The sequence below is a fragment of the Oncorhynchus gorbuscha genome, linkage group LG15 (genome assembly GCF_021184085.1).
Source record: "Oncorhynchus gorbuscha isolate QuinsamMale2020 ecotype Even-year linkage group LG15, OgorEven_v1.0, whole genome shotgun sequence".
NCBI classification, from domain to species: domain Eukaryota; kingdom Metazoa; phylum Chordata; class Actinopteri; order Salmoniformes; family Salmonidae; genus Oncorhynchus; species Oncorhynchus gorbuscha.
Genome location: NC_060187.1, coordinates 42820368 through 42846968, shown reverse-complemented (window position 1 = coordinate 42846968; position 26601 = coordinate 42820368). Strand labels below are relative to the sequence as shown.

The window sequence follows — 26601 nt, the reverse complement described above, 5'->3', positions numbered from 1 at the left end:
TGAGTTTCAATGATTGGCAGGGATTCAGTATAGAAAACATGGTTGAAGGACACTTAAAACGTAATTTTAAAAAGTAATTAAAATAATTGATTACGTAACAGGAAATGTAGAATGTAATTCTGCTTCAAATGTGAGGGAAAGCCCACAAGAATGCAATACCTCTGGCAAAACATCTACTTTTCTGTGAGTTGGGTACCAGAATGTGAAAGTCTGAACATGTTTAACCAATTACAAACCTGAACTAAACAAAAAAAGTGTATGTGCAATTGGTCAATAGATCTTGCATCCAAAGATGATTTTATGAAATATCTGCTGCAACTTCTAAAGTGGGCTTCACTTCTAAAGTGTATCTTTGATTGTGTCAAAGTTTCAGAAAATTGGGAAAGAAAGCACAAACTCAGGATGTATGTTTAATTTAATGTTCATTTATTTTTGTACTTAAACCATACTACGTTTTATACGTTGGTTAGTTAGAGGCTAGACTACCTGTGTGGCTCCTGTAGACTGAGGAAGGGATGGAGTTGGGTCGGAGCAAGGGTCTTTGATGCTGCCACTCCTTTTTGACTTCTGCTTTATGTATTAGCCAATCAGACCGAATATTGATGATCAAATGTTGCGCAGCTGTGGCAGTACTGTTGATATTTAAACTAGGTAGGCTAGCTAAACACACTTGATGGTTCAGGGCAACAATGATACAACTTTATACAACTTTATGTCTTATTTTACCGCCACCCAAACGGGCATTTTGCAAGTCGGAGGGCAAAGGGAATATGTGCTCGGGCACAGGTTGACTCCTGTCTGTGCATATGCCTGGTGCACAGTCACGCCCGTTACAGTTGGGCAATTGCTGGCAGTATTTCCTCCTGTTAGCAGTGTGGAAATAAATCACACATTTAGCATAGGCCTATATGTGCATGGTAAATGACACAATGTTTTGTTAGTGATCATTTCAGTTGTTTTGCAATGCTGTCAAGAGTTCTGCTCCAGTAAATTGCTTGCAAGACAGTGTATTGTATTTTGAGAGTTGCCATGATTCATGAATCTATCCACTAGATGGCAGCATGATGTTAGTAATGCATGATGTTGGTAAAGCTGTAAATATGTCACTTTTTGGGTGACCCGACAAAAATTCACGTAGGAATTTGAGTTATAAATCTGACATTCTCATTGAAAGCAAGTCAAAGAGGAGATATATCTGTTTTGTGTGTGCTATTTCTGTGTGTGCTATTTCTATGCTTGCTGTTTTGAAGTTTAGATTTTGCATCTTTTTATTTTTGGTTTTGTACACCAGATTCAAACAGCTGAAAATACAATATTTTTGGTTATGGAAAAGAATTTCACAGCAGTTAAGATATTACAATATTTCTCTACACTGTACTTGCTTGTTTTGTCACATAAACCGAAACTAGGCAAACTATTAGAATTTTTGTAACCAGGAAACAGAGATTTCTGCATAGTTCACTTTAATGTCTTAGAATTCTTTTACTTAAACAATCATGAAAGATTGAAGAACCTTAGGTTTTTCTCAGTAAATTTTCCTTCAATAAATGATTTTAGTTTATTTGTTAACTGACACAAAATGTCTTATAGGTAAATTGTCGATACTGATAAGAATGAAATGATGCTTCAATTCAAATACTTGTGCTGAAAGTTGACTTAAAACAGCAATCAGCAGTTAGAACAATAACATTAACAATTTGTTTGCATTTACTTTGTTTACAAACATGGAGTAAAACAAGCTTTATTTTGGGAAAGATGAACTATATCCTTCAATAATTAATGGGTACATAATGAATACATAAGTAAAACAAATGGATGTAGCAACTGCAGATTGCCCCTTTAAGTCCTGTCTCACTTCAGCATTGTTAAAACAGACATTTGACTATATTTGACTATAAAATATAGTAGGCCTACACTAGTGAAACAGACCTGCAAACCAAAGATTTTTTACAAATGTATACAATTTGTGCCAAAGGTCTACATTCTTCATTATATCACCTTCAATGGCAAGAAAAAAAACATATATGGAACCGAACCTGATTTAAAACTATAAATGATATCAACACATTACGCTGCTTAAATCAGAAATGCAATTCTGCTCAAGTATCACATTTGTTTAAATGAGTAGCCAAATCTTATCAGGATTGCAGTCTGGGCAAGAATAGGCCATCTCAACTAATTCTTGCTATGGTCAGTAGTTTGACCATTATTGTACTGTTATTGACTCTTTAATTAATTAAAGGAGAGTAGTAGTAATTTGATACATTAATGAATGATACAATCATTTAATGTATGTATTAGAGCTCATGCAGTTATCTTCGGGTTAGTAGTTGGTATTTATAATTACAAATACTGTAGCTGTATTGTAGCTAACCTTTGCTGGGTGATTGAAATGCATAACCCCTTTATAGGACAAGTAGTCGAACTCTGAAGAAACGCTGGATTTCTCTTATTAATTGTTATGCATTAATGATAGTTAATATAATAATCACTATTAATAATATTATAATAATGAAATAATTGACGTTTATTTCCCAAGAAAATTCACATGGTAAATTTGGTAAGGAATAAGTTAAATGTATAAGCGATAATTAGGAGGCGTGGACTTAACTCTTCATTCGGTCTGTTTACTTCTTGTGCTATATATTAAGCATACAGTAGACACCACCCACCTACCCGCTGTAGGGTTAAAATGATCACCACCTAAGGGAACGTCGCCAAAAGCTCTTCATGGGTTAGGTAGTCTTCATTATAATTTCAAGGGACAATCTGCCAAGTTTCCAACCATGACTACGCCGAGGGGTGCTTAAGCAGAAAATTGTTAACGCATTGCACGAATTATAGAACGCGCACACGTTTCAACATCTCTTAGTTATTTCAACAACATTAAACGTATAAAGTCGGTTTATAATGATTTTTTTTCCCCCACATTGACAGCACATATATATTACACTTGCCGACATTCCCTTTGTATTGGGGTAGGTTGGCCCCCTCTGATTCAGAGGTTAGGAATTTGCATCCGATTGCTGTTTGTCAACCAATGATTTGACTCTACGACCGTGAGCACGCCTTGGATTAGGCAAAGATACAATGTAACCTCTGAATCAAAGCCATACGTTGAAATCGAATAATATGTATACAACGGAATAGAAATATCCCAATCAATTTATACCAGTTTACTACTATATATGAAATGTACAATCAATAACCACCAGAACGCCGTAGATTCAGGGGAAATCAGGAATGTTTGTTCCGAGTGCAAAAACAAAACGGAAGCTGATTTGGTAAGTTTTTTTTCTCTCTCTCTCTTATTGTGGCTCACATATTCGATTTGATTTGGATTTATACAAATAAGCGCCAGTCTTATTCTGTCTGTTTAAAAATATATATATAATGTCTGATTTAACTTGACTAATCGGATACAGTCTAATGTATTCGTATACGTATACTGCCATGTGTGCAGTACATTCCCTTTTCGATATGTGGCGACGTGCCAAGTAATTAAATGATCGTTATGATATAAAAGCTTCAGTTATTATTATGGAATCCATCTGTGATCAATATGTTTCTGTGAAGCCTTTTCAACTGCAGTTATCCAGAGTTTGGGTTAATTTTGCATTTGCAAATCATTATTTAATAGACTTTCTAATATAAATAAGTGTGCTATTTAACCTTTATTTAACTAGGCAAGTCAGTTAAGAACAAATTCTTATTTACAACGACGGCCTACATCGGCCAAACCTTCCCCTAACCCAGACAACGCTGGACCAATTGTGTGCTGCCCTATGGGACTCCCGATCACGGACGGTTGTGATACAGCCCGGGATTGACCCCGGGTATGTAGTGACGCCTCTAGCACTGCAATGCAGTGCCTTAGACCGCGCGCCACTCACTAATGTGAAGGTCACATTAGTTTGGCGAATGGGGAAGTTGGAAACAGATATGGTAGCTGTATTTACAACTGGCCTGAAGCCAAGTTAAATAGAAAACAAAAAACTTAAATGAAAGTTATGAATGTAAAAACCAACGGGCCTATTATATTTATCAGGTAAATTACATGATATAGCATGGAATCAATTGGGCCTTTTCAGCACTGCTGGCCTGTTTTTGAAATGAATTGACTTTTTGTAGATCCATAAAAGTTGCAGAATTTACATTTAGATGAATAGTGAGGGGGAAACACTACACTCTTGGGAAAACGGTGTTATTTAGAACCTACAAGGTTTCTTCCGCTGTCTCCATCGGAGAACCCTTTGAATAACAATTTGTGGTTCCAGGTAGAACCCTTTTGGTTCCAGGCAGAAAGAACCCATTTCAGTTCCATGTAGAACCCTTTCCACAGAGGGTTCTACATGAAACCCAAGGTGTTCTACCTGGAACCAGGTGGGGACAGCTGAAACCCCCCTTTGGAACTTCTTTTTCAAAGAGTTTTAATACACAAGCAGTGTTTCCCCAATATTCATTTGCACAAGCCATCCTTGCTTCGTACATTTCTAATGAATGTCTACATGTGTATCAACTATAGTGCATAATGTATATATGTGTGGTATATTCATGTATATGTCTATATTTGTTTAGACAGCCCAACTTGTATGTTGAGATGGCAAATTTGAACAAGTAGAGCAAAGCAAGGAGATAGGAAGTGTCTTTGTGTCTAGCAGTATGGAAGGAAATGAAGTCTGCAACAATCAAATGTCACCTCGTTGACTGTTAATACATCATGACATAAGGTGCCTGTGTCTATGGTTCCAATTTGGTAATACATTGATTCTGCCCCGGGAAGGTTTTGAGAAAGACTCATCTCAAGTCTCTTTTAAGTGTGTGACAAAAATGTCCCTTGTGTGAGCTGTAAGCATGGCATTTGTGATTTCATTGGAGATGACTAACCAGGGTTAAACTCTGGAAGAACTTGCTAAGACTTTCAATCATTGTGTGTATACAGAGGCTGACTTACAATATACTATTGGAAAAAAAGAGTCCAGAAAACACACACACACACATGCAATGTTGTTGTTTGTTTGATTTATTTGATTCATGTTAGCCTGACAAATAACAATCAAAACAGTATTTTATCTCACTATCATACCCAGCCAAGGTAGTATCTCTACTTGAAATCTGTGTGGACAGCATGCCAAATTATGAAACCATAGTTACTCACTTTGTGCCTTTCCATATTTATAGCCTACTGTAATGCAGCATCCCATACATATTCCTTTTCCAATGGCGGGCCATTCTCCATATTAGCCTGCAATGAGTCCTCGTTAAGAAAAGGGGGATTTGCTCAGTGATTGGACCTCTTTTGGATTAGAAACGTATGGTGGGCGATCAAGCTCAGATCTTAAAGACCCAATGTCTTTGCATAATGAAGGCAGTCTAATGAATAACATGCCTTGTCAAGGCAGAATTTCTGTTACAGTTGGAGATGTTGTGGCCATGAAATAGTTTAGAATGTGTTCAGAGCGCAAACTGGGCTCACTAAGGGAGCGCTTTTGTAGTTCCATCAAAGTGAAAATTGTTACTGAGATAGTGAACCGGAAAACAAACAAGTACTTTTGGTTGGACATGTAACATCTATCATATGATTTGTACATGGTGGCAGTCTAGAGATAATGTCATTTTTCTAGGAAGTCGGGGAGTCAGCTGATTTTTTTTCCTTTTGTGGAAAATATTCCTGGTCCCTTCCTTTTTATTTCTTGTTTTTTTTGTGTCTGAAAAAAAAACTATTGGAGATCTTCATACTCTTGTTTAATGGAATTATACTTAGTTATGTTTTACTGAATATGTCAGGAATTCTATAAAAAACGAGATTCTGCACATTGTCTTGAATGCTCAATATAAATTCAGTGTTATAACAGAATTATTCACTATTTCCACTAACACGACACTAATCCTGTTGTTGCATCTGGAATTCAATCAGCAGTAATTTTATAATTGTTTTTTTTAAAGTAATCAAACAAGGGCAATTTGTAGAACAGTGACAGCATCTTCATCCTTGTCGATACATTACAATAGCTAAAACCAATTTGAACTGAGCTATCGTGTTTCTAAGCTATGAGCTTAACATCCGTCCAATAGTTCTCCGCTATAGCCTTGTGTGAATGTCTCCTTTTCCCATGTGCAGTGAAAATACAGACTCACCTAACAGCTTAGTTGTTTATGAACACACTGGCAAAATATGAAGAAGAAAAATGTGGCCTATGTTTGCTGTTGAAATGTACGTTTTTATAGACACGTTTATATCCCAATGTAGCTCAGTTTATATCAGCTATAGTTATGATAGAAATGACATGGGTAAAATATTGTTACTATCCAATCTTACATCTACAGTGTAATTGGTTTCAAGTGACTTCATGTCACAAAGGATGACTGTCCTCTAAATACACATTTAGTTTGGCCGTATTACATAGATCTTGTGATATTTGCCAGACATATTCATAACAGACAAGTAAGCCATTTGAATAGGTCTATAGTATCAGTGAACAGTAACCACAAAGGTCAATGAATTGAGAATTTGTTTTAAAAGGAGGATACATCTTCAACTGTCCAATACTGTATGTTTGAACTGAGTGCTTTATTTGTAGTGACCATACTTTTGTACTGCCATCGTCCTGTTGTTGCTCAGATATATTTGTTGCAATAAAATGTCAATTGACATCTGTTGTCTTCCATAATTGTAATATCGTATGTCGTTTTCTATTACTGCTGCTCAGTGACCACACAAACCCAAAATGCCTCTTTACTCCACTACTGTAGTTTCCCTGCCATTCAAGCGGGAAGTGTAGTGAGTTGGCTCGTTCTTCAGCTGTTCCTTTGCCAAAACCCACATATCAAAGTGTCCTTCTGGCACACAAGCCGTTTCTGTGCTTGGAAAAGAAAATCACTACTTCACTCTTTGGGTTCAAGCCAGGGGGGGAATCCCGGAAGACTGATAGTGACGTAATGGAGGTGGAATGAAGCTTGGGTAAGAATCTTTCTGTGGGAAGAGCCATGTTATTTGTCCACCAATAACATTGATATACATTTTACGTGGACAACTGCCAGTGCAATTATATTGAAACCAAAATCATAGTCATACAGAACTATCCTTACAGGTGTCTGCCTTGAGACCAACACAGAGCTTCGCACGTGTCCATCTAGGAGTTTATTTGCGCTTCATATTTACACCCCTTGGCATGAATGTGTGATGAATGAGCAAGTTGGCAACTTGCCCCCGGAATAAAATCAAGACAAGCTACTGGATAACTATGGTTTCCCAACTGGGCTCCCAAGTCGGTTGTATGTTTTGCATACACAGGCACACAGCATGTGTCATGTAGCCCACATGTACGTGTCATTTTTTTCACCAGACTAGATTAGGAATCCATGCCAAAGAGCTGTTTCCTGCCTATCGCTCCTCACTTACCCAGACAATGGCTGGATTGTACAAGATTAAATTGAATCAACTTTTATTGGCCGTGTACACATTGTGTACTGTTATCGCAGGTGCAGCGAAATGCTTATGTTTCTAGCTCCAACAGTGCAGTATACCTAACAATACACACAAATCCCAAAAATACAAAGAAATATCAGAACAAGCAATGTCAGTCGTGTGTGTGTGTGTGTGTGTGTGTGTGTGTGTGTGTGTGTGTGTGTGTGTGTGTGTGTGTGTGTGTGTGTGTGTGTGTGTGTGTGTGTGTGTGTGTGTGTGTGTGTGTGTGTGTGTGTGTGTGTGTGTGTGTGTGTGTGTGTGTGTGTGTGTGAATGTAAATATATACTGAATATATTTATTCAGTTATATAGGATGACTGGAATACAGTATATGCATATGAAGTGGTTAAAACAGTATGCAAACATGATTAAAGGTACCAGTGTTAAATGACTATGTACAGTACATAGGGCAGCAGTCTCTTAAGGTGCAGGGTAGAGTACTGGGTGGTAGCTTGCTAGTAACAATGAGTATGTTCAAGGCAGGGTGTTGGGCAGAAGCCGGCTAGTGGTGACTATGGCCTCCCTGCAATTGTATGAATCAACAAGTTAATCCAGTTTGGGGCATTCGTGTTTCAATGTAGATACACTTCATACGCATATTAAGTACCTCCTCTTCAGCTCAGTCCTTAGGGAGAATTATTTTCCTGTGTCACTTAAAGAGTGACCATGGAAATGAGTCTCACTGCGTCTTATCTAGGAAATGCATTTCTAGGGCTGTTTCTGAACTCTCCGGGAAATAATATAAATAATGGTGCTTTTTAAAGGAATTAATAGCATCAGACATGATCAAAGAGGGAACAATGATAATGGCTAATGGGCAGTGAAAGGCCAATATCCACAAGAGAGAGCTAACTGTATCGACAGGCAGAATTTCCTTTCAGAGGTCATATAACATCTATGTGTGTGTCATTCATCCTATACAAGAGTAGTCTTACAGTTGCAACAGCTGTGCAAGGTTTAGTTCTTTGTTACGTGGGAGATCTGATATACTAAGATCACCATTGATTCAGAAGCCAGAGTGCTGGTGTCAGAACCTAGAGAACTGAGCACTAGCAAAACTGCAATGGCCATTGTTGAAGTTGTTGATGACTTTCCAATTACAGCAACCTTATTCTCTGATTTTTAGCTTTTATATTGGAAGTAATTGGCTGGTTTACTCTTCTGCATGTTCAACATGGTCAATCTGGAACGTAATAGTCTCAATTAGGGCTGTTGCGATGACCGTATTAAAAATGACCGTATTGAAAATGAATCGCACACATATTATTTAGTATATGTAAAGACAAGATTAAATCAAGAATAGTCTGATGAGTGACTTGTGAATAATGCCCAGCATAAGAAACTGCCTTATTTTTGTTGCAACTTTCCCTCCATCATAGTCGCACACCTTATGTAGCCTAGCCCATAGGCCTATATGTTTTGATAAGATTTGTATCACAACTAAAGTGGCCAAATAACTTCATAAAATTAAGCACATTATGGCGCTTCACAAGGGGTGTAGAGCCTAACTGGCATACATAAGCAGCACGTGAGATTCAAGTTTGGGGCAGATCATTTTCACCATAAATTTACCTTTATGATAAAAGCATTACATGCATAACCGCATTTGTGGTCACTTTTGAGAATGGTGTTTTCCTGCTCATGGAACATTCACGCTTATAGCCTACTGCCATGTGCGCATTACTGCACTTATAATGTGAAGAAATAACATAATAGTTTATCAACAACCTCTCCCCCCATTCTCATCGATGGGGCTGCAGTGGAGCAGGTTGAGAGCTTCAAGTTTCTTGGTGTCCACATCACCTACAAACTAACAGGGTCCATGCACACCAAGAAGAGGGCACGACAAAACCTATCCCCCCTCAGGAGACTGAAAAGATTTGGCATGGGTCCTCAGATCCTCAAAAGGTTTTACAGCTGCACCATCGAGAGCACTGGTTGCATCACTGCCTGGTATGGCAACTGCTTGGTCTCCGACCGCAACGCACTAGAGGGTAGTGCGACCGGCCCAGTACATCACTGGGGCCAAGCTTCCTGCCATCCAGGACCTCTATACCAGGCGGTGTCAGAGGAAGGCCCTAAGAATTGTCAAATACTCCAGCCACCCGAGTCATAGACTGTTCTGTCTGCTACCGCACAGCAAGCGGTACCAGAGTACCAAGTCAAGCCATAAAACTCCTGAACAGCTAGTAAAATGGCTACCCAGACTATTTGCATTGCCCCACCTCTCTTACACCGCTGACCGCTGCTACTCTCTATGCATAGTCACTTTAATATCTCTACCTTCATGAACTCAGCAAAAAAAGAAACGTCCCTATTTCAGGACCCTGTCTTTCAAAGATAATTCGTAAAAATCCAGATAACTTCACACATCTTCATTGTAAAGGGTTTAAACATGGTTTCCCATAAATAATGAATGATCATGCACCTGTGGAACTGTCGTTAGTGTCTTAACAGCTTACAGACGCTAGGCAATTAAGGTCACAGTTATGAAAACTTAGGACAGTAAAGAGGCCTTTCTACTGACTCTGAAAAACACCAAAAGAAAGATGCCCAGGGTCCCTGCTCATCTGCGTGAACGTGCCTTAGGCAAGGAGGCATGAGGACTGCAGATGTGGCCAGGACAATAAATTGCAATGTCCGTACTGTGAGACGCCTAAGACGGCGCTACAGGGAGACTGGACAGACAGCTGATTGATCATCCTCGCAGTGACAGACCACGTGTAACAGCACCTGCACAGGATCGGTACAGCCGAACATCACACCTACGGGACAGGTACAGGATAGCATCAACAACTGCCCGAGTTACACCAGGAATGCACAATCCCTCCATCAATGGTCAGACTGTCCGCAATAGGCTGAGAGAGGCTGGACTGAGGGCTTGTAGGCCTGTTGTAAGGCAGATCCTCACCAGACAACACTGGCAACGTTGCCTATGGGCACAAACCCACCATTGCTGGACCAGACAGGACTGGCAAAAAGTGCTCTTCACTTACGAGTCGCGGTTATGTCTCACCAAGTGTGATGGTCGGATTTGCGTTTATTGTCGAAGGAATGAGCGTTACACCAAGACCTGTACTCTGGAGCGGGATCGATTTGGAGGTGGAGGGTCCGTCATTGTCTGAGGCGGTGTGTCACAGCATCATCGGACTGAGCTTGTTGTCTTTGCAGGCAATATCAACGCTGTGCGTTACAGGTGAAGACATACTCCTTCCTCATGTGGTACCCTTCCTGCAGGCTCATCCTGACATGACCCTCCAGCATGACAATTGCACCAGCCATACTGCTCATTCTGTGCGTGATTTCCTGCGGGACAGGAATGTCAGTGTTCTGCCATGGCCAGAGAAGAGCCCGGATCTCAATCCCATTGAGCACGTCTGGGACCTATTGGATTGGAGGGTGAGGGCTAGGGCCATTGGTGGAAGAGTGGGGTAACATCTCACAGCAAGAACTGGCAAATCTGGTGCAGTCCATGAGGAGGAGATACACTGCAGTACTTAATGCAGCTGGTGGCACACCAGATACTTACTGACTGTTACTTTTGATTTTAATCCCCCCCCCCCTTTGTTCACAGACACATTATTCCATTTCTGTTAGTCACATGTCTGTGGAACTTATTCAGTTTATGCTTCAGTTTTTGAGTCTTGTTATGGTCACACAAATATTTACATGTTAAGTATACTGAAAATAAACACAGGTGACAGTAAGAGGACGTTTATTTGTTTTGCTGAGTTTATTACCTCAACGAACCGGCGCCCCGCACATTGACTCTGTACCGGGACCCCCATGTATATAGTCTTGCTATTGTTATTTTACTGCTGCTCTTTAATTACTTGTTACTTTTAATTCTTGTTCTTATCTGTATTTTTTTAACTGCATTGTTGTTTAGGGGCTCGAAAGTAAGCATTTCACTAAGATCTACACCTGTTGTTGTATTCGGCGCATGTGACTAATAAAAATGTTTGATTTGACATTTAAAACTAAACGTTCTGATCTGTTGCGTCAGACACTTTGCGTTAAAAAAAAATGTTTTGATGCTAGTGGTTGTATGCTAGTGGGATCTATCACATCCCACAACTCTCCTAGACTATCTTTGGAATATTTATTTCTAGCACAGAATAGGTCAACGTTTGTACTCTGGGGGATGGTATGTTGACATAGACTAGTGCTTTTGCTGTTTGTTAGACCTACTCATCTTGTTGGCTGATGAAAAGTAAATGTGGACAATTCTTCCAATATCTTCAATATGCACCTCAAGAATTAGAAAAGGACAGGTGCAGTTGCATCCCCGTTGGGTCTGTCTTCACTTGTAGCCTGTGAGAAATACCCAATCACGTGATTGAGAGCCATGTGAGAGCGGGCAGCACTCAGGGAGAAGGGCACAACGCAGCACTGCAGCACAACGGCCATTGGCTTTCAAAAAGCATGGATTTTTTTAGGGTGCATGACAGCCAAACAGTGGGGATGCCGCCGTGAAATTTGAGGCATTATCAAGTGCTTGTCAAATTGTGAATGAGAGACTGATAAAGTGTGTACAGCCTGCACAAAAAAACTAAGCAGAGCTTATGCCTTTCAAGCAAATTTTTTCAAATCATCATTACAGTCGCATCATACAGCCTTACAGTGTATTAAAAATCTAAACCTATAGCCCAACGTTTGTAGAACTAAAGTTACATAACTCTAAATTAAGCATATAGGGATACCTATTTCTTTGTTAACCACTCAACACAAAATAGCTGCATGTGTGCACTCTTTTGGAGAAAGAGTTCTATTTTATTCAGCTTTGTTCAATTGTATTCTTCATACTATATAATAATATAAAATAATGCTAAGGAATTCTAAGCAAATCTTGTCTGCTAAATGAACTAGTGTAGCCCACAGCCATTTGACATAGCCACATCAGGACCTAACATAAGGACAACACAGAGTATGCTTTTCTGTTCTTCTGAAATAGACTACATTTTCCTCATACCATGCTTCTTTAGACCGGTCTAAAATAAATAATGGATTTATTTTAGACCGGTCTAAAGAAGCATGGTATGAGGAAAATGTAGTCTATTTCAGAAGAACAGAAAAGCATACTCTGTGTTGTCCTTTGTGAAGGTTTATGCTATATTGCATGGATTTATTATACTTTTTTAAAATGCAGATGTTCCCAAAGGTCTGCATCTGTGTGGAATCCAGGAGATGCTAAATGTGTCCATGTAAATTACCGTGAGACCGACAGTTATTTGTTTGACAATCACCGGCTGACTAAATTTTGTGATCACCACAGCCCTAGTCTCAACTGAAATCCTGACTGCGCCAATCGTATGTTGACTTCCACGTCACACTATTTCCCTCCCATGGCTCAATGGAGAGTACAATGCTGCTCTTGATAGCAGGGTTGCTGCTAGCCTTGTTGCTAGCCTAGTGTTAGCCTATCATTCAGAGATGAGCACAGGCAATAGTCAATCAATCCATCCATCCTTCATGTATTTTCAGTCCCATTGATTGACCATGCTTTTGCTCTGAAAAATGAATAAAAACTGGTTTGCAGTTTCATTCCATCAGGACTATATTGAAGTGAATAGTCAGTAGGTTACTACCTGTGTCAGCATTTTCAAAATGGCTGAATTTGTGTGTTTGATTGAAAACTCCCCCCAAATTCCTCTAAACTTTTATAATAAGGAGATCATTGGATTACGATTATTCTGAAATTTGACCAACATAATTTAATGGCTGGCTTTGCTAATCAGATTTGAGATTTGAGCCCCATGCTGAATGTATTGTGGAAGAGGTTGGTGGAAAGTGCGGGTGACACTTCCTGAATGATCTTGTTGTTAGTGTAATGGGCTCAATAGAAGCAGTGTTATTCTCTCCAGAGGTAATACCTGGAGGAATGTGACAGAATACCACATACCAGTAATCAAGACCAGCACTATTGACCAGGTTTTAGAAATGGACCTTGTGTTTTATGGTGGTTATCTGGTCTGCAAAAGGCCTCCACCTGTATTCTAGGCAAAAAAAGGAGATGTCAAGATGTGGTCTGTCGTCTCAGAATATGTTGGAGAGATCCCTACACACTTCCAAACTCAACTAGCGCTTTTCTGTCCAATACCAGCTTGCCGGTTAAATATACACTGCAAATGACAAATGTTACCAATGCACAATTTTAGTGCTCTGTACTGTCTCATGTGTTTTTTAGGAGACTATAGTTGAATATTAGAGCTTTATGTGAGGTGGCAGAGACCCTTTATCATGTTGGAATTAGACCCTTAGTGCTTTCCTTATCTCTTTGTCCTGTTTGTTCAGACCTCACAATCTTCCACCCTCACCCCTCCCTCGGTCTCTGTGCCAGTAGGTAACCAGAGGATTAACCCAATAGCTCTCATCATTCGTCCCTTATCCTTCTTTTAAACCGGCTGTCCACCCGGTTGGCTTCGTGGCAGTCCCCCCCCGCCCATCCTGTTTCATCTAGCCTCCAACAATAACCCTATGGTTAGATCACTTATGGGTGTCCATTGCTGTAGTTTGAAGCCAAAATACATTTCAATAGGTTGCAATGATACTGTGATTGACTCAAGGTTGTGGTTCACATTGTGTGTTGTGTAGAGCAGTCTACTGAAGTTACTCAGTTTGCCCTAGCCATTCACCACCTGTGACGCAAAATAACTTGTTTGCACCAGAAGGCTGACCACGCCTACATCCATTTTGCATAACAAAGATGAATGATAATGGCATTATTATGCAGTCACACGAATCATTGACATAGTCCCAAAGTTATTTATATAATGGTGGTGAACGTGATGCAGCGCTTCAATGTTCCCTATTGACAATCAGAATGATGAATGAATGATCTAACATGTACAGTCCTCACTCTATCTTGCCATGTCTGTGGGAAATCAAAGATGTTGGCCACCAAAAAAGGCATTTGAAGCAGAGAAACCACTAACACCTCCCACAATTCAATGTATTTAAATCAGGAACAGCAAAGACCTTGAAAGCAGTTTGCTGTTCTGCTATGGTGTGTCTCTGTAATGGAATATTTGCAAATATAAGGAAGCACATTTAGTGCAAAATTTTAGAGAACCACTCAGTCGTGAAGCAGTCAGTTTTGAATTGGGCTTAACCACTGGCTTATGAAACTGTATTGTGAAACATTGGGGGCTGCAAATTGGCGTAAGATAAATAATTATGGCCAATGTATTTGACTGTTGATGATTTCAACATGTATGTTTAGAATGTAATAGCAACACAGTTTTGGTCTGTAACCTCTAGTCTAGTTTTATGGTTGCAATAAACAGACACGATACTTGTTACCATAGTGCTATAGAACTTGATACAACATGATACGCTATATGGCCAAAAGTATGGCCGAGCAGTCGCACACAAGCCTAAGATCACCATGCGCAATGCCATGCGTCGTTTGGAGTGGTGTAAAGGTCACCGCCATTGGACTCTGGAGCTGTGGAAACGCGTTCTCTAGAGTGATGAATCACGCTTCACCGTCTGGCAGTCCGACGGACTTATCTGGGTTTGTCAGATACAGGAGAACACTACCTGCCCCAATGCTTAGTGCCAACTGTAGAGTTTGGTGGAAGAGGAATAATGGTTTGGGCTTGGCCCCTTAGTTCCAGTGAAGGTAAATCTGAAATGGTTTGTCGAGATCGTTGTGGAAGAACTTGACTGGCCTGCACAGAGCCCTGACCTCAACCCCATCAAACCCCTTTTGGATCAATTGGAACGCTGACTGCAAGCCAGGCCTAATCCCCCAACATTAGCACCTGACTTCACTAATGCTCGTGGCTGAATGGAAGCAAGTCCCCGCAGCAATGTTCCAACATCTAGTGAAAAGCCTTCGCAGAAGAGTGGAGCCTGTTATCGTAGCAAAAGGAGGACCAACTCCATATTAAGGCCCATGATTTTGGCATGAGATGTTCGAAGAGCATGTCTACATACTTTTGGCCATGTATTGTATGATGTTCTATTGCTACTCTTTTGGATCCAACAACTGCAGTGACACAGTTGCCCTCTGTGCCAGAAAATAATGTTGCGTGAATCGATATTAAATGTCTCTCACCTCTGCTAATACAACTGTTCATCTGGTGTTTATTTCTTGTCTCCTGACACACAAGCCCATAGAAGGGACAAAGAGGTTTGCCAGTGCTGTTTTAGTCACTTTATTATCCCATTCATACTAAGACGTTTTTCTGCCAACTTTACCATACCGCCAACTTTCTTTTCTGCCTTTTCCTTATATCTGAAAGATATTGCCGGTATCAAAGCCAAAACTTTTTTATTCCCGCTTAACGACCTAGTAATCATTTCGGTAAACAAGTGGAGGTGGTATAGCTCATCTATTCGTTTGCTCATCTATCACTGATCAGAAACATTTAGCATGCAATAATGTAGCCCAAATCAAGTGTAGGCCTACTATTTTGCCCGATCGCGTATAGGCAACTCCAAAAGCCAAGCCAAGTCGTGAAATATGAACACAAGACCGCTTTTGAAAATAGAATTCCTATTACTTTCAGTCGGGAAAAATATTATTTTGTATTTTATTCTGTTATATTCCATTATGTTCTTACTACAAAATATGTGTGTTGACTGTGATCGTGGTAGGTGTGTCTTGTCTGTTTTAATTCCAGAGGCAACCTAGTCTGTTCAACACCTGCTTGGAGAATCTGTCTTCATATCCCTGTCAGTGTGTGCTCTTGTTTCTAGAGCAACATATGTAAAGCTTATCTTTGTTCTGACCTAGATGTGACCTAGGCCTTGTTCAATCAAAATGTAGACCATAGAAGCAACTACAGGGCCTTCAGAAAGTATTCACAACCCCCTTGACTTTATCCACATTTGATGGTTACAAGGAAGACAGTGAATATGTCTGAGTTACAGTTTTTGACTTAAATCTACTTGAAAATCTATGGAAAGACCTGAAAATGATTGTCTAGCAATGATTAATGACCAATTTAACAGAATCATTTTGAAAAAAATATGGGCAAATGTTGCCAATCCAGGTGTGAAAAGCTCTTACACAGAAAGACTATTTCGCTGCCAAAGGGGATTCTAACATGTATTGACTCAGGGGTGTGAATACTTATGTAAATGAGACATTTCTGTGTTTACTTTTCAATAAATGTAAAGCAATTTATAAAGACATATTTTCACTTTGTCATTATGGGGTATTGGTTGTAGATGGGCAAGAGAAAAAAATCATATTGAATCCATTTTGAATTCAGGCTGTAACACAACAAAATGTGGAATAAGTCAAGGGGTATGAATACTTTCTGAAGGCACTGTAGGAGCTATGAATTGCTGTCCATGTGAGTCATTTGAGTAAAGTACAAATAGATCTTAGTCATCCTAGAAAATATCATGGATTTCCCCCTTATATTTGAATTTCTGACCAAAAATATGTTCTACCATGAATAGGGTGCGTTTTATGTCCTTCAGCCATTGTGTGTGTAAATGTTGGTAAAACACTCAATCACAGTGTAAAAGCTGATGAGCATAACATGTTGAGCCTGTTACCCATAGAAAGATAGGCCAGTTTACATTTTTTGTTAAGCTTGTATTCAATTTCCCTTCCTCCAATCATCCCTGTCACAAGGAGAGTTATGGGTGATTTAAGAGAAAATGGTCAACCCTAATACAGTCAGACCCTGTCGTTTTAAATTAAACTGAGTGGCTGCGGATCCAACTTCTCTAGACCCCTCTTCCCGACAGCTAAAGGTCAGAAGCTTCTGCGCATGTGCAGGATTCTTTACTTTGCACACCGTCTCTACTCGTTCGGCTACCCAGAAAACAGACTACTCTGGCGAATGGTGCTCATTTAAGAAAGCTGAATCAATGTCTGAAAGATCACATAATGACCGTATTCAACATAACAGAACCGAATATAATAGCATCGTATAACGTTACTTTAAAACAAAAATACCACCTCTTTAATGATACGATTTTATAACGATTGTTCGACGAGTGGCCAATACTCAACAGAGCGCACCACTAGAGGCAAAATAAACTTGGTTATAAAAATAGAAAATATATTTTGATTTGTTTAGCACTTTATTTTGGTTACTACCTGATTCCATATTTGTTATTTCATAGTGTTGATGTCTTCACTAGTATTCTACAATGTAGAAAATAGTAAAAATAAAGAACAACCCTTGAATGAGTAGGTGTGTCTAAACTTTTGACGGGTACTGTATGTGCTTACCAACATGTGAAAAATGTTGAAGCAGTGGCTGGTGCTTTGTCTCACGTGTGTTTGTCTCTTTCCCACAGGCCCTGGTAAATCCCTTCCGGTGAAGTCCACATAGAGAGATCTTCAGCCACTAGTTCTTAAGTACAGCACTCACATGGACTCTGCTAAGTGGTGAGACTTCACTGACCTTCCCTGCACTGAGAAACGGCACAAGAGTCTTCCAGCTCGGGAGCTGTGGACAGTGTCCCAGTGTATGTCTCATCGCTCTAAGCACCCTTCCCACTCTTCAAGAACCTACTCGTCAAAAGAGCTCTGCAGCCGCTGAGTTAGTTGGTCAGGCCTTCTATCCAGCCCCTCAGCATCAGGACTTAGAGAGGTGGCAGCCCCCACCGGCCCCTGTGACTGGAGCTGTTCAGGGGGAGGGGAAGGAGACCACTGACTGGTGCATCACTTTCCCTTGAGATGAAACTTCAAGCCGTGATGGAGAACCTTCACAGGCAGCAGAGGGCCAAGTTGCTGATGGAACTGGAGCAGCAACAGCTGCAGCAGGGTGGCGCTCTGCAGGGTCATGGATGTACCTCCGCCCGCATTGGGGACGAGCTGATTGGAAGCCCTGCCCCCGAGGCGGAGCACGCCCAGATGGCGGCGCTGGCAGCCATGAGAGCAGTGGCGGCAGGGCTGCAGAGGGCCTCAGACAGCCCCACTTCAGAGCGCAGCATTAAGGGACAGGAGGAGGATGACGAGGATGAGGAAGGAGAGGAGCAGTACAAGGATATGATGGACTCTGTGGAAGAGGAGCAGATGTGAGTAGGACTGCCTCATTCTTCTACCCTGTTGTCTTCATTTCACCTTGAATATCTGACTTGCTTTGCTCTGGTGCTCTGGTGCTTTTCTCTGGTCTAGGGTTTTGTCTGGTCTTTGTTCACTTGTAATGGGTGAGCGTTTCATACACATTTCCTCAATCTTTACCATTTAGCCTATACAATGCAACACCTTTTTAAAGTTTCAATGGTGTGTTAGCTAGCTTTCCATCGAATGTGATCATTGCCCTTACTGGTTACACAAGTGCACCAGTATTCAGGTATATTTCAGGTATATGCCATTTTGTGTACCGATGTTGTAACATGTGGCTTTTCTCTCGGCTGCAGAAAGCAGAAGTGGGATGAGGAGGACTTTGAGGGGGAGATGGAGGAGGACTATGAGGACGAGCTAGTCAACGAGGGCCTGCCTACAGGCCGGCAGGCGGTGGCCCCGGGGAAGGGCATCCTGCTACTGCCTCACCGCCAGCTGCACCCCCACTCCCAGCTGCTGAAGCCGGCCCGGCCCAGCACCGACCCAGACCAGGAGCCCCGAGCGGCCATCCTCCCCCCACACGGATCCCAGAGCCAGCTGGGTGGCCTGGACCATGGGGACTGGACCTACGAAGAGCAGTTCAGACAGGTAGGACTCGGGGGGGGCCTAGTGGTGAAGAATGTTGGGCCAGTAACCGAAAGGTTGCTGGTTTAAATCAACCAGCCGGCTAAGTGAAAAATCTGTCATGAGCCCTGTAGCACGTCACTTAACCCATATTGCTCCTGTAACTATGCCACTTTGTTTACATACCCTACATTACTCATCTCATATGTATATACTGTACTCGATACCCTCTACTGCATCTTGCCTATGCCATTCTGTACCATCACTCATTCATATATCTTTATGTACATATTCTTTATCCCTTTACACTTGTGTGTATAAGGTAGTAGTTTTGGAATTGTTTGGTCAGATTACTCGTTGGTTACTACTGCATTGTCAGAACTAGAAGCACAAGCATTTCGCTATACTCGCATTAACATCTGCTAACCATGTGTATGTGACAAATAAATTTGATTTGATATACTTTGGATAGAGAGTCTGCTAAATGACAAAAATGTAAATGTTATAGTACACTCAGTAGTAGTATGATATCATCATACACAGCTGGGCTCTTCCATTTGCACCCTCCCTCCATTGAGGTATGCTCACATTGGAAAGAGTCTTGTCAAATTTCAATTCCGTTGATGTAAGCAGGAAGACGCCTAGTTGTGTATGAGGATGTCATATTGCTGAGTCTACCTTTAACCTTCCTTAGCAGTCTCGTGTTTACTGTAAAGGACTTTGGGTATGAGCAGCTGAAGTTGAGCGCAGTAGTACATTTAGCCGCTGTAAACGCTGCCACAGGGTATTTTAGAAATATTGGGAAATGCGAATTTGCTTCACAGATTGTCATTATTTGATCAGACTTCGGAAGTTATAATGACACAAAAATGGTGGTAATATATAGGGGAGTTTGTGTATTTGGTCATATTACAGTGTAACTAGATTTTTTTTTACCACAATTATACGTCTTATGAGTTTATCTAAAAGGATATGTTCCTTTTTAATGTGAGTTACTTAAATTGTTGCTTTCAACAAATGTTTGATAGTGTTAGAAGACCCATGGCGAAATGTGATGCATTTTCATGTTGTAGTACATGTTATCAGGAAATGTCAGGTTTCCATCCAATTGGTGAGGGACTACCCTGTGTATATTCACGTTTTTCCACCAGTGGTGGATTTCCACCAAATTGACTTGTTGCAGATAGAAATCAGCGCGTGATGACCTAGTCCTGAAATATGTACCTTTTCCCTTAAGTTTTTATGTACCGAATAAATAAGTCTGAAGTTCAATATTTTTCCATCACATTTTCAACTCTACAGTTCTGTCACAAATAGCAAATGTGCCTACTCTGGTCTCGGCACGTGCGATCTAGCTGACAGTTTACGGATACAGTCTACATGGTGAGACTATGGATAAGAGAGAATATTTTTATTTATTAAAAGGCTGTCAAGCATCGATCATCATGTCACCAGAATAAGACCCTCGATATTTATTGGAAAGGAGCGCTGTGTAATATTTGCACATAAAGGCTTTTCCACCGCCATTTCTCGCATAATACATTTTGCAGACACACACCAAAAAAATCCCACCGCGTCAAACAAACAGATGATCTGTCGGCATTTAGAAAATTGTATCGAAACTTCCTGTTTCCATCACAGCTGTCGGGATTTTATTTTATACGGTATGACTATATTTGCATAAACACTGTGGATGGAAACATGGTTAGTGTTGCTGAAATGATCCGAGTTATATCATGGTTACCTCAAAAAATATGAATATTGTTGACAGTTAATAAATTTTAGATTGCCAGGATGTTTTTTTTTTTCTTTGCCTACCCCCCCCCCCTGGTTAAATGTGTTTTTCTTACGATAATAGCTGAGTAGAAGTATTGTGATGGTCTGTGCCTCTCCCTGGGGAGGAAGGGGTTAAGACTGTAGAGTTTATTTTGGGTAGGTGGGTGGAGGCAGTTGGAATGTGCCTGAGGGAGCGTGATAATCTGTCCACTCTGGACCCAGACCCTCTCAGAATGCTGCATGTCTCTATCGGTCTGTGCCAGTTGGAACCATTCCAATCTGATATGTGGGCCCTACATACAAACTAGACATGCAGGTGAGCGTATTATGGATGTCCATGTTACATGAAAGCCAGTGTTATAGCTGCCTTTAGTCAAACCTGGTCATGAAACATAGGAGTGTCCATCCTCTTGGCTGACGAAAGGTCTGACTAAATCAGCCTCAATGTGGTCTGGGCGGAGGTCTGATAAAATATGTGGTCATTAATTAATCAACATTTCTAGGCAGGTTGCCAGTAGCCTCTGATAGACTATATCTGCCAGAGGCAGCTGAATTTAAAAATGATTCATTGGGTGGATATCAAATTATACCAGCGGTGGATAATGTTTGCCAGTTAAACTGATTTGCCCCTGGTATAGTGCCATTTGAGCTGTGTTATGTTAGTGAGACCCATCCCCACCCCCTGGCACCTATACATACACCTATCCTCAGATATTTGTATATGACAGCACTTGTTTTACTACTACCCGGCCCTCTTTTTCCATTCGGAGTTGTTCACTCCCTCAAACACGAGGGAGAATATTTAACTTTTTGTTTCTCCACCAACCTGTAGGCCTACATGTATCTGTTACTATTTGACATCTGATAAGGCATAGGTCATCATAACCGTCCATTATCACAATCACACGAGGTGAGAATCTGGTGCTTTTGGGGCTACTTCCACAGTGAAAATGTACCTGTGTTATGTCCAAAATGGCACCCTGTTCACTGTACTACTTTTGCCCGGGAAGTAGTGCACTATGTAGGGAATAGGGTGCCATTTCAGAAGCAGCCTTGGTGCTCATTCACCAGAGGCAGGGCTCTACACGGACCTTTTTTTTTTTACAAGGAGCATGTGTGCGCCTAATTTGGAAAATGTAGGCGCACGCAAAGGAATTTAGGAGCACAATGAAAAATATTAGAAAATATTCAAGCTAGAATCTTAGATTTTTCTAGGCGCACTTTTGCTCCTAAATTAAGTCTAGGTCGCACAGCAAAATATTTAGCATAAAATGGATGCACTGTAGAACTATGAGAGGGTAAACTCCATGTTTTTACCTCCCTGTTCATAACTGACTCATTAACCCTGCAGCTAGTGTGTAGACATACATATTAACCTCTTCTATTTGTTCAAACACCTTGAAACATGTTTTAATTATGATGACAGCATGCAGTGTATTCAGACCTCTATAACAAACATGTCCAATTCAAAGATCATTGCAAGCACTTTTTAAATAGAGAGAAATATTTAAGTAACAATATTAGCGTTTAACTTAACGATTTCCAGACGAAACCACTATCAGGGATAAAAAAAAAAAATTGGGGCCTTTTAGGATAACAATTACCACGTTCCTTAAAGTTGACTAATCACAACAGTCATTGTGTTGAAGGGGAATCTGCTGCTTGTCCACAAACAAGGCGGAGAGTGCCTCAGAAATAATTGTGTTGACCTCCCGACTGTCCATTGTCTAACCCTTCTCCCATTACACTATCATTCTCAGACTAGAAAAGTCCAGAAGCAAATAAAACCTTTGTGCTCGCTCTTGTCTCTCTCCTTCTGTATTTTTAAACACACACAGCAGGGAAGACGGAACACAGATGGACAGTAAAGAGGGTATCTCTTTAAAAATTCATTCCACTCCCTATTATCAGGGAGTTGGCATTAAATATTGATTTGCATGCACACACATGGAATGGGGGAAGGGCAGTGACCACAGGAAATGAAGGGCGAATTGGAGCCAATACAGAGTGCCACTTATTGGGATTGCTCGCCAGCACGATTCTGCTGATACAACTCCTATACCGATGGCATTCCTTAAATGTTCGCCTCTGAAATGTGTTAACCGTTTCTTCCTGACTGTTTAGTCAGCGCTCAAATGTCAAAATACATTTAGCCTATAGCTTTGCCAGCCTACTTGTTAGTGTCAAAAGCAACTGCCATGCAGTTTTGTGTTTTAGCTTATCTCAGTACTTTTTCAAACCGTTATTTATTTTTTATGACTTGGTGTTTACCAGCTGCTGTTTATTTATTGTAACAGATAAAAATAAATATTCTAAAAAAAATATGAACTGTCTAAAAAAACAATTTCACTATATCCTGAGGTTTAGCTTTTAATATAATTTAACAGACTTCTACATTTAGGCCTAAATCCTAAAAACATGATATTGATCAGCTAATGACTCTGAATATTAGTGAAACATCCTTGTAATACAGACAGTCTTGCTCAAATGTGACTTAAGCATATTGCCTTTGGTGTGAACCCCTGTAAAACAGTTTGCCTCTCTGAAACCATTTAGCCTATAAAGATTTGCTCATACAAATGTAGTCCATTGGCCTGATTTATAAATAAATCAAATCAAATCTTGGAGCAAAGTCAGTGAAGTATTGCATCCAGTTCGCACAGCATTGACTTGTGACCCAACCATTTTGTATAGTGCACAACAGACCATTGGAGGAGCATATGCTGAAGATAGTTGGACAACTGAATTTTTCTACAGATCTGCCTTAAAGTGCCCTGGTGAACCTTTGGGTGTGCGGCAGGCTCCGTTTAGCACAAAGAAGGAACGTGGCATCCCACGAAAAACAATGGAAGGAAAACAAAATAAACAGCGACATGGGAAGCCCTATTAAAGTCTTCTTGAATCAAGGAGATATTAAGGGTTGTAACTAAAGGGTGTGGGAGGGAGAGAGCAGGGAGGAGCTACAGTTTGAACAACAGCCAAGCAGTACAAGTGTAGTGAATACTGGCCTTTGGCTATGAAGTAGAGTGTTGGAAAGTGTCCAGCTTCTAGTTGCTGTGCAGCTGATGTCAGAACTGGAAATTGGCAGGCGCTGAATATGGCGTCAAAGGGGGGTAGCTAGTAGCAGGAATGTAAACAAAGATTGCATAAAGGCCAGCACTTTTTTGCGTGTTCCCATTTTGGTGCTTGAACTTTTTTGTATTTGGTTGGAAAGGGAAACCTAGTCAGTTGTCCAACTGAAATGTGTCTTCCGCATTTAACCCGACCCCTCTGATTCTGAAAAGTCTAGCCTTGTATTTCTTCATAACTTGATTTGATGTAGGCATAACCGTGAGTTGTCTGCTAATACATTGTCAGGGAGTGGACTGAGATTACACAACTTGCATTTCCTTTATTGGCTTAAAGCAATTAAAAAAACTAAAAGGGTTGACATTGCAGGACTTCTCAAGCCATACATCTGTCTTTGTGGATGCCTTGTGTCTTTTGTAGTGTCTAATCTATACATTTCTATACAAGGCTTAAACTCTGTCTCCATTTGGTTCTCCCCACCTTACTGTATGAAAGCCTAGAATGTGACCTTGAGCAATAATACAAAGATATGTATTAGTGTTTCACACTGCCTCGCATTTTGAATGCACCTTATTTGAAATAGATTGGTGTGATAGGAAAATGTCAAAAGGGTAAAATATTCATTTACAATTTAATCCGCAAAGACCCATTATGAGCGTGACATTCATACAAAGTATGATGTGTGATATTAGCAAGCCCACACCTTGTTTGGATCCCATTTACATCTGGGAGATGTTTAGGATTCAAGTCAAAACAGTGGACAGTGTCATGACTCTCCCTGATCTTGATATGACAATGGTGGGTCTTTGTCATCTGTTTTGTCTTGGTAGGAGGTGGGCTTGCCAAGTCCAGGCTGAGTTGCACACCTACCACCTCCATGGTTCCTCTCTTTGTCCTTTAACTCAATCTCCACAACATGGGGGAGGACAGCTGACAAGGAGTGGACAAATCAAGGGTCAGCAGAGGTTAAACGTTCACCCATACAACCTATTGATCTGGATGGTCCGGTCGCGCGACCGGGACATCTCCTTCCCTAAAGAGCCCCGTGGAAAGGGCTGCTGAGGGGGAAGGACCTGGGCTGTCGTCAACCATTACCTTCATAGCCCAAGCCATCAATCATTCTGATTGACACTTGAGGCGCCTTACCCCAGCCCTCTGTTGCACAAACAACTGGAGCCTTTCTCTCCAGACATAACGTCTTCTGTTCCCTCCAGATTGTCTGCTGGTCCTGTTAGGTGACGCAGGCTCTGGTTTGTTTCGTGACATTGGCTTGAACCCTGAGTTTCGCTACTATCTCTGTCTCCATCTCTATAACGTTTAGAGACAACATTATCACTTCATCTCCACTGGCGCTGAATAAATGCTTCCAGCTTGCGCATGAATAGTCATTAGATGTTTATCTCGTTGCTAAGTAGAAATTTTGGGCCTTTTTGGGGTTAATTACGCTTATCAGTCTCTAACGTGGTAATGTAGTGTGGAAAGGTTCTAATCTATATAAAGGACTTATTTGTTTTGTTAGGTGATGTTGTCGTTCTTAGAACCTGTTCTTGTTCGTGCCAATAAAACATTTCCCCACCCACTCACATTGCTGCCATGTGAAACTGCAGCTTGCTCACAGTTCTGCCCTACCTTCTTTGTCATTTATAAATATGATACTATTCATTAGACTTTATACAATGGGTGGGTCTTATCTTGGACGCTGATTGGTTAAAACCGCATTCCAGCCGGTGTCTAATCCAGAAATTACCACCAGCTAAAACTGACGTTGAAATGCCTTTTTACTCTGTTCCACCTCACTGCGCAATCCACTGTCTCTTCAGCCCAGCCAGACAATTTATAAACTTTATCTCCACTTAAAAAGCATCTAGACATTATCTCCCATTTTTTTTAGACTAGAAATTGGTTTTCAATAGCGGAGATTTGTTTAAACCTTGCTGTCTGTCTGACATTTACAACATGGTTTCAATAATGAAATTCGATCTACAGCTGTCCCATAATAATGTACGTTTAGGGGTCGGGAGACGAAACGGACAGGCAGGCAGCATTTCTCAGCCAGTCAAAATCATGAATCGGCGTAATTTGTATGGATATAAACAAAGAAATGTCCATATGAAACGGGTCAAATGAAACTAAATGCAGCTGTCTTTTCAGCTTCAGTTTGAGGTGATTGTTATAGCTGTGTTGTTGGCTAGCTTCTCTGAACAACCGTGTTCTGATGAGAGAGTACATTTTCTATGCCAGGTGAAATCGCGCACCATTAGCTCATTCTTATGAATGTATCCAAAGGAATGTCACTAGAAAACAGCTTTAACAAATGCAAATGCAGCTATTTTGCCGTTATTTTGAATGCGCTTTTTGACGTGACTGTACGTTAGCCGTAGTTGGCTAGCTAGCAAGCAAGGGATAAGAACATTGCCAGCCAGTATGACAATAGAACATTTAGAAGAAACGATTGGGTCGCATCCATAGATGCAGGACAGAAAGTCTTCACAACTGGGTCGTGTTTTTGGCAACCAAACCAATAGACTGAATGACCAGATGGCTTGGGTAGTAACCTCAGACTTGTGGAATGATGAAATGGTATGAATACATTAATCTAAATAAGGTGTTTCGTGAAAATATGTCAATCATTATTTGAATAGGTTGGTAAGCTGTTGTTTGGAGGATATATTGGCACGGTTTGC

At 40.7% G+C, this 26601-nt stretch overlaps 1 protein-coding gene across 1 annotated transcript in view; it reads left to right on the top strand.

Moving 5' to 3' along the window:
* The first annotated feature begins 3050 nt into the window (after positions 1-3050).
* LOC123997182 (AT-rich interactive domain-containing protein 3A-like) overlaps positions 3051-26601 on the top strand; it is a 42730-nt gene continuing 19179 nt past the window's right edge. Inside the window, exons 1-3 of the mRNA XM_046301315.1 lie at positions 3051-3284; positions 17737-18459; positions 18805-19096. Of these exons, the coding sequence (XP_046157271.1) occupies positions 18119-18459; positions 18805-19096 (633 nt within the window). The 5' untranslated portion in view covers positions 3051-3284; positions 17737-18118. The remainder of the gene's footprint in view (positions 3285-17736; positions 18460-18804; positions 19097-26601) is intronic.